This window comes from Halyomorpha halys, unplaced genomic scaffold (genome assembly GCF_000696795.3).
Source record: "Halyomorpha halys isolate HHAL.00 unplaced genomic scaffold, Hhal_1.1 Scaffold241.1, whole genome shotgun sequence".
Taxonomy (NCBI): domain Eukaryota; kingdom Metazoa; phylum Arthropoda; class Insecta; order Hemiptera; family Pentatomidae; genus Halyomorpha; species Halyomorpha halys.
In genome coordinates, this window is record NW_027105010.1 from 509,846 (window position 1) to 520,007 (window position 10,162).

Consider the following 10,162-nt stretch of genomic DNA (forward strand, 5'->3'; position numbering starts at 1 on the left):
TTAAAATAATAAGAAAAAGTAATTTAATAAAATTTATTAACAATTATAAAATTTAGCTATTATAATGATTAAGACAATATCTTTTTTTCCCTTATTCTTAATAAAAAATTAAAAATGTTGATACAGGATGGGAAAAGACCATACATTAGGTAAACACGATTAAAATCACAAATTGGATTTTATAGGATCTAAAAAAAAAGAAGAAAGTTTTAATAGAATATACTTCCATTATTCATTTATATAGCAAGAATAATATGTCCAACGTGTCTATCTTAAAGTAAACTACCTTATTGCTTTGATAAAATGTAAAACTGTATCCGTTCAATTGATTATAACCTTGGATACAATTCAAAACTAAACAGCAAAAAATATTAAAAAAATAAAAAAATCTTTCTGTTTTTAAATAAAACCGCTAATAACATATCTTTGGAACCAATTAACATTTCTTGTCTTTATTATATCCAAGAGAATAAATAATAAATAATACTTTATCGATGGTCTGGGCTATTTCATAACCAAACAAATAGGTTAATCACAAAGCAGAAAATTCCATTAATTAAAAATAATGATAACTTAACAATAATCGTTATTGCAATTGATAATAAAAATTGCAATAAAGTAATAATAAACTGAAATTATGTAACATACAAACAAATTGTTTTCGAATAATAAAATATATTTCTTACTACTGTTTCGTTATTCTTTTGCGGGTAAAAGACCTAACATTATAATTTATAACACAGATACAGTTTATGAGATGATAAATACAGCTACACCATTTCCTTTGCAAAAGAATTCAAAATAAATTCATCTGAAATGCACGAGCTAAACGATGTAATTACAACCATACATTAATAATGATGTCTATAATGGTTAATGATGTCTAGCATTGAGCAATGAAAGATTAATATGAACTTCTAATGCGTCTATGTCTGGTTCATAGAACACATATACTTCTCGCATTAACTATATGTATAAAAATGAAATTTAACTCATTTATACGTACTAACTATGTTTAATGTGAATTTCTTTTTACATTACAGAAAAACAAAATAGTATGCTGTAAATAACTAGAAATTCTCATCATTGGAGATAAAACATTTTAGTAATGTGCGATTATACATCAGATGTGATACAGAAATGAAATTATTTACACACCATTATAACAGTATAAATTAAATTAAATTAAAAGAAATTGGAGGAGCTTTGGTCCATTTCAAAATTATTTGGAATATATTTTGACAATTAATAAGATTAGAGGTAGGAAGATTTCTTTTATATACATATTTTGCAAAACTATTTATATTTCATACAAACAACAGATTTTCAATTTACATATAGTTCTAACACACACCAAATCACTGGTAAACATTATCTATTATTTCACAGAGAAACGATAACAATAATACAATTATCAAAACATTCAGGTATCAGAGCAGTACTTAGTAACTACAGCTCTCTCCTAAATATACATATTGAGGTTATTTCATTATTTAATTTACCATAATGGTATGTATAAGGATGGATTTCTTAAATTATGAAACCATTTATACTATACAATTTCCTTAAAATTATGAAGTCAAATGTTAATACAGTTCACTAAGCAATGATATATGTAGATATGAAGATAATCCATCAGAGATTTAAATAATGGCAGTGATATGCATGGATTTCAAGACTATAATGCAATGCCACCTCGAGTAGTTCAAATTCAAATCCTGGCTTAAAAGACTAATAATGGAATATTTATTTGCATTTGTGCATTTTAAGGGCAATGAAAATATAACTAATTAAGGGAATTATCGATACACGTATGTATCCTTTATAATTATGGAGTGCTCATTTTTAAAACAGATCCACTGGTACTAAAAAAATAACATAAAAAAAAAAATCCACAATGAAATATAAGTGCATTTACCATTGTAGATCTATACAACAAAACATATAAGGAAAATATAAGTATACATTTTTAGTAGTATTCATATGCAGTAGCAATAAAAATTATTAATACAATTCTTTATAATAAAATATTCAATTTAATCCTTTGTACATATTTCTACCTAAACAAATGTCGGGCAATAATTGATTATCATGCTGTTAACACCTTTTCTTATTGAAAAAGGTTATTTAAGTATAAGTATATATAGAAAACATGGATAGACACATAGTGAGTGGTAGTGATGTTATTTTTTCCCACTCACGTATAAAATAAAACAATAACTAGGGACTCAGTGCACTTCTTAGGTATCAAGTAGTAGAATCCAGGAACAGTACAGTATTTTAAAAAAATATTTATTAATTTAGAAACATAGGTGTGAATGGTTTTATAATGGATTGAGAATGTCTCATAATGTCCTTATATACAGAGACCCAATCCCATTTTTCCTTATAAAACAGAACATAGTGACTTTTTCTTTTGCTTCTGTTTCTTCTCAGGTGATTTCTTATTAATTTGCCGAACCAAATCATAAAATATCTATAACAAATATTAAATATAAATTTTTAACTTACAAAACATGCATATAACAAAAATAAATAGTTGTAACTATTAACACATTTAAATTTTAAGCCCAAAATCTTCGTAAGCGATCAAGAAAAAAGTAAAGTTTAGCTTTGAAACATTTTCTCGAAAACTAAATTTTATCTCTGAAGACTGCCACAGGAGGTATTTTCAGATTGGGAATACTATTGGGTTGTAAAATAAATTTGTAGTGTTTTTCAATATTTCAATTTAATCCTCTATGTATTTATAAAATCATGTTTACTTGGTCAATAATGTTCACATATTCTAAAAAAGGATTAGTCAAGGTGATTTTATGCATCAGTTTCAACAGAGATTCCTTATTTTTAAGTGGTATTTTGCTTCCTCAAAACGGAATAGAAAAAAATTCATTTTCATCATTTAATGATTTTTTATTTCCGTAAAGGAAAATCTGCTGCACAGATGGTTAACAAAATTTTCAGTGTGCATGGTGATGATGCCTTAGGAGAAAGCGCTCGGATCCTCCTTTAACTGTTGATGGTGACCAAATTCAAGCATTAGTCACAGATAACTTTAACTCTACATGGGATATTGCAGAAACACTTAACATAGCTCATGCAAGTGTCTCGAATCATTTGTGTCTCATAATCGCAAAGGCATAGCTTTCCATCACTATAACGCCTGTTCACACGAGTCTTTATAGACCCAGCAGATTTTCACTTATTTCAGGCCTTTCAAAACTCTCTTAACAGGAAACATTTTAATTCGCTTGAGGACTGCAAAACGCACATAGAGGAGTTCATTACGCAAAACTCTAAGAAGTTCTGGGAGGACAGATTTAAAAAATTACCAGAAACATGGTAACATGTAATTGATCAAAATGGGTCATATATAATTGATTAAAAATAGTTTCAAAAATCTGAAGTTTTTATTGAAATTACTAGTAAAAACGCTACGAACTTATTTTACAATGTAATACAAATAGGAATAGAATATATTCTTAAATAATAAATAATAGGAAGATGAAAACGATAAAGGATGTTAGAATAAAAGCTTACAAGAACTGATGAGACTGCACCTAAAATGAAAATAAGGTATTGGATGAACAGATTCAAGATATACATACATTTTTGGTAATCTCAAATGATAAACAAATTGACAAACTTTGATTATTATCATGATAATTTTTAGTCAAAATTTGATAAATCCCATATCTGTAGTATCAATTTGACCTTTTAAAAATTAAATAAAATTATGATAACAGCTGATAATACTTGTTTAATGTATTCAAATAAGAAAAAAAAGAAGATAATTATGAAAAACAAAAAATCAACACTATAAGAAGGATACTTTGAAAATTTTAGTTCAATTACTTGTTATACTAGAAACAATTTTTTTGAAGCAAGAATTGATTGATTAATAGATAATAAGATGTAATTATCAACCTTGATAAGGATGCATTTTCCAAATTAATATTCAAATATTATATTTCCTAACACTGAACCATTGAATCAAAACTGATGTACACAAATATATTGACTTAATAAATAATTTAAAATCTACTTATTGCCAGGATATACTCCAATCAAGGTATTTTGAATCAGATTATGCAAATAAATTATTAACTGGAATAGACAGAAGTATAAACAAACCGATTTTATACACTATTCTACTTATATAAAATTCTGGGTTAGGAATAAAATTATCTAACTCTCACAGTTTAATTATTTAAATTTTAATTTTAATAATTAAATTACCACCAAATGGTAGTCAACAAGCTATGTATTTATTTACACTCAGTGATTTCTTAATACTTGATCATATTCTAGTATCCCAATGATACACCATGACTTTGGTAAACAGCTGCAAGCATATCAGTAGAACTTAGGGGAGTGCTCTTTCCACATATTTTCCTAACCCATGTGGAACTGATTTAGTACAACAAAACTAGTAAATTTTGTTATAAACCTACATTTAGGTTATTTACAATGTCAGTAGTTTTGTTTCAATTGATCAAATTTTAAATAATGCTACAGAAGGAGAAAGTAGAAAGCATTGAAAACCATATTGAACCAGAAAGAAAATGGTTTAGCAAATTGCACTTGAAAGATTTCAGAGTAGTACTTATGCCTTTAACATTATGCAGATAATCTTGCCTTGTGGGACGAAGGAATTTCTAAAATTGAAGAAAAACTGAATAGTTTGTTGAAGAACTTTGTTTTACCTAAATAAATAGAAAATCTGGAAATAGCCAAGATGAGGAAGAATATCTCTAAATATTGGATATGAGGGTACTGGTAATCTATTTCTTTCACAGATAAGTAGAAACTAAGAAGCTATCAGTAGGAGTACAACTTGTTAGGAGAGCCAAATGTAGAAAATATCATGAAACTAAGAAGGCACAGATGTATTGACCATGTGAGTAGAACAGCTACAGTCGAACTGAGATGGAGGCTGTTGTAACTGAGTAAGTTCAGGTATCACCTTAGCAACTTTGTGTCTCCAGCAGTACCAGTTTGATTCCAACATGGGCAGGTTGACTCTTAGTTAGTGGTGGTCCCACAGAATGAAATCTCGCACCTTCTACTCTGGTTAGAGTAGGTAATGTCAAGAACAGCCAGAAAGGGATAAAAAAGAAAAAACTGCACAAAGATGCAATGAAGAGAATAAAAAATATGTAGAACTAAATCAAATTTGATTCAAGGAACTTTTTATTTTCTCAGGCAATTATTCAATACCACATTGAATGATTAACTATGCCGACATAGAAAAATATTCTTAGTACTAAATTATCAAACAGAAGTTCAAATAACTTATTACATAGACTAAACCTAGATGACACTTAGGGGTGCACTAAAAACATAATAGAGATGCCAATAAGACAGGTAAACTTTTAAACAGAAATAAATTTACTACCCATCAATCCCGACAATCATCTCGATTAAATCCATGATAAAAACACATAATTATGACATAGATTATATATGTCTAATTAAATAAACCAAATATTTTCATGAGCATAAAAATATAAGGCTTAAAGAATAAAAAACAACAAGATTAAAACAGTACTTATGACAAAAAAATTGAATATATGTGTAAATCCATAAATAATGTCATAATACTTTTAGAAAAAATGAAAAATACTAACATCATTGACGTTAATTTTTGCTTTAGCTGATGTTTCCATGAAAGCACAATTGAATTGCCTTGCAAGATTGTTTCCTTGTTCTTTTCCCACAACTCTTTCCTCTTCTAAATCACATTTATTTCCAACTAGCACCATTGGGACATCATCCGTATCCTAAAATCATTATAATTGTATTAATTATATAAAGTACATTAATAATATATTAACAAACAATATATTTTTAAATTTGTTTTATTAGTAATTATTAGTCTGTCATCAAAATTCACACAATGACAATAATAAGAAACTTACTAATGTTTAATAATACACATTAGTCTACTAATCAGCACATTAGACAACTGCTGCTTATTAATACATGTAAAGTATATTCATTTCAAACAAGAAAAAACTTAAGTCATCTTTGGTCCTGATGATGCCTAAAATTGGCAAAAAGTTGACTAGTTAATAGTTTTTGGGTTATGGGATCCAAAAGGCTTTGTTTTTGTAATCTTCCAATTATACCTTAACAATAACTATTATGATATTTTTTTGTTCTCATTATTTGTAGAAAATATTTTATTCTTTTTCTTTTAAAATAACCCAATGAATCATGTATTTTAAAAGTATTTATGTTATAAATTCTTCAATAAACCTCTGTCATATGCATATATTAAATAACACATTCAAAACAAGATTTTTCTATCTTCAAATCTGTATTTAGAATTGTATTAAAAAGATGCAGGATTGTTTTGACTTCCACAGATTAGGGAGTGTGTACTTTAGACTATTTAGTCTGCCAACTATTTAGTTCGATGCGAGCAGTAGCATAGAAATTAGGTATACTAAACAGTAGTCTGTGATGGGTGCACGAACTAGAGACTTAATAGTCTTACTTATACATCCTGCTAGACAGTACTGAATGGTCATTCTACTCAAAACATGGCAAATTTTTCAAAAATATTACTGAGAAGTGCAATTCCTCTTATAAGGATAATAATGAAGAAAGGAAAAAGAAACCAAGAATATAAGGTTTTTAGGATATACTACTATTCTTATCATTGTTAGTAAAATAGAGTTCTTATTTTGAGACTCATTTTATTTATACTTGATGTTAAAAATAATACAGCATGTCCAATATAAATAAGTCAGCTCAAAGTTTATCATGAACAAAAAATTATCTAATACAAAAATGTCAGAAGAAAAGGTTAGGTATACTTCTTTAGTTTTACCAATCACTATTAAATTTAAACTTTAAGGGAAAAAACTTGGGATTTTCAGATTGCACTTACTTTGAGAGTAAAAGTTTTATAGAAAAGTTAATTGCATGGTTTATGTTTAATATTATTCTCATTAATATTATTAATGAGAATTTCACAAACGAAAAAATATAGTGGCCTCATATCCTAGTTATCTTCTCCAATTAAAGAGTTAGAAGGGAATTGTGCTGCCCACCAGACATTTTAACTGGTCAAATTAAAGATAGTGTGTGCACTTCCTATAATCTTCATAGTAATCAAGTAATTAAAATTTATAGTTATCAAGCAGCCAGCCATTATTTATAGTGTAAGATTTTCAGCATAATGGATTAAAAAAAAAAATATTTTCATAGTAAAATAAATTTTTTTTTTAAGGGGAATAAAAAAATGCTTGTCTGCCGTAATGTATCATAACAAAGCCTTCCTGAGTTTACCATGATTAAAACTGCTTTTCCTGATTTGCATTAGTACTAAAACTATATTTTATACTTAATCAGTGAATATTAGTATATAATGCATTTATAACAATCAATTTTACATTGAGGAATTTTATTACTCAGTAAAAAAATATTGAAGTGAATAAAACCACCAAATAAAAAGTGATGAGATTTGCATTTAATATAAATAACTAAAACTCATCAGAAATGAACTAATTAACCTCTCTGTGTATTTGTCAACATGAAGACTTCTCACTTCTCTTCATTTATCTGTATACATTATGTTTTACAGGCTCATCCTCAGCTGAGACTATCTTAATCATCATAAGTATTCTTTTTTCCGCAGTAATGTACTAAAATGGTCCCTTTTCCCAATAGTCTTTAAATCACGAATATGGTGTAAGGCTCATGCCAGGGACATTTATAATTATGCTACTATATTACCTATGCCTGCAACAGACCTTGTCTACAACGGAACACTGACCATCACTCCAACCCATATACCAAACCTTAGCCTCAGGTAAAGCAACATCAGAGCACTCACTAATACAATGTTGGGTACTTCAGTCCCGTTTCCTAAACTGCGTTACCCCACTATTTTATTTTTTTAGTTCAAAAATAATCAACCATTATTTGCAATTTCTTACAATATTGCCTTTATCTAATGATGTATCAAAATATTTTTTGTTAAACAAATCCTACAATTCAGACATAATCTTTGAATTTAAATTTTTTTTTTAAGATTGATAGATTTATTTATTGATAGATATTACAATCTGCCACACAGTTGTGGGCAATAGGTAATATTGATAAATGATCTCATACATACTAAAATAAAAAAAAAATAAATAAATAAAATAAAATAAAAAACTCTTAAAATATATACAAACAAAAGGTGAATTTAAATTATATTTTAAATTCATAAATCCATAATTAAATTCAGTTTAATAAAATTAATAACTTGAGCATTAAAATAAAATAATTACATAAAAAATAAATATTCAAGATAATATTTACTAACTATTTATATTATTTTGCTATATTAGAAAACTACAAAAAATTCATAATTTGTCTGGTTGGCAGCACAATGCCCTTATAACTAAGAAGTTTATCAATTATCAGGAGACTCTTAAATCAGAGAAGATAACTAGGGTGAGTATAAGTGTTACTTATATTTCAGTATAAATTCTACACTTTACATTATTCTTCATAATTTAGGCCATTATTGTTAATTACTTTAACCGATATTTTTGCCAAGAAGTTGAATTTAGTGGTAATACTAGTTCTTAGTTTTCTAGATGAAAGCCTGAAAGCCATGCTTTTTCAGGATTCATAATAAACGTAATCTACTTTATTACTCCTTTTTCTTATCAACTTCTTCTTTCTTGTCATTTTTCTCCTTGAATCTTTACATGTTCTATTCTCATACCAAACTGGGTAATTTTTCTTTTTAATTTCTTCTGGCAAAATCTACTTCTAATTTTAAGTTGGATATAGTGAGTAAGAAAATTTGTTAACAGTAGATCTCTATACCATCTTAGATAATTGAGATATAATCTGGCATCTTAAGCTATCAGACAGGTGTCAATAACTAGAAAAGTGGTTGACAATAAGCGGGAGATCCATATTCAAATTATTGACCACATTCTCAAGTTATTGACACCCTTCATCAAATATTGAAATCACCCATTATTATTAAAAATTTGAATCAGAATTTGAGTTAATATTAAAAAACTGATTAACAGAGCATTGTGAACAAAAATTAAACGGTATATAAAATTATTGAATGTTAATAATAACTAAGAAAACAGGTTTCTTTTTTGGGTTTTTTTTTGTGACCCAGTTATTGAGATACCAATTTCTAATAATTTCCATTATTCCAGCGAAAACGCTTACTAATCCACAAAAAGAAAACTCGCCTCCTTAAAAAACTCGAGCAGAAACTCATGAAACAAGAACCACACGAAGACCGATGCAGGTAGTGTCTCCTATTCTGTTCTTTCTTGGTCACTGGCAACTTAATTTTGGAGGGAAGATTTTCATCAGATGAAGGAGGGTTTAGCTTACACATGCTAAATTTTAAATGGTTGGTGGCACTAAACTTAATAATTACAAATAAAGGTTGACCTGTCAATAACTGGTGCACCTACCCTAGTCCTTTTTTCCGATAATGCGTACAAATAACAATATTTTCCACCAACATTTTCAGTGAAATTAATAAAATATAACAAAAGGCAGTACAGATGATTAAAAAATTAAAGGAAAAGCCAAAGTAAATGATTATGTATGAATTATTTACATTGTAGTCAAATGATGGTAAAATAAAGACAGTAATGTTTGCAATGAAATTAATCACAAATACTTTTGTTGTAATTTTAACTAAACCATGTAGGCAAAATTCGTTTTGCCAAATATTTTTCAATCAAAACCAGTAATAACCAAAGAAAATAGTTGATTATTAAATTGGACTGAATTGATCACCACTTCTTGGGATAGGGCAAAGCTACTTCTGTTCCAATTGTTAAAACCCCTGTTATGTCTAGGAATTGTATTGGTAAAACAAAAATTATTTAGCAACTCTGAGAGCAATAAGAAACTATCTTGTAATAACAGTTAACAAAGATATTGTATTAATACTATAATTTATATCACAGAGTTAAAAATTATGAATATTACCATAAAAGATACCTAAACATGACTCAATTACTTGTCAAGCCTTTGGGTTTATTCAAACATTAAATCAGTTCTGTGATTTTATTGCTACTGGGGGGATATTCTGCTACAAAGAATTTTTGAGAACAATTAATAATATTTTGTAACTTTGATTACCAATAATAGAATAACATATTTAGCTATATAT

The 10,162-nt window shown here is 27.7% G+C and overlaps 1 protein-coding gene across 2 annotated transcripts in view; it reads right to left on the minus strand.

The window, feature by feature from the left end:
- Positions 1–2,204: 2,204 nt before the first annotated feature.
- The window catches only part of Rap1 (RAS oncogene family member Rap1), a 15,747-nt gene continuing 7,789 nt past the window's right edge, over positions 2,205–10,162 (minus strand). The window contains exons 4-5 of one of the 2 annotated variants that reach the window (XM_014419560.3): positions 5,631–5,783; positions 2,205–2,476 (exon numbers count right to left, since the gene is read on the minus strand). In XM_014419560.3, coding sequence (XP_014275046.1) covers positions 2,387–2,476; positions 5,631–5,783 — 243 coding nt within the window. In that variant the 3' untranslated portion in view covers positions 2,205–2,386. The remainder of the gene's footprint in view (positions 2,477–5,630; positions 5,784–10,162) is intronic. The other variant, XM_014419562.3, reaches the window with a different exon arrangement.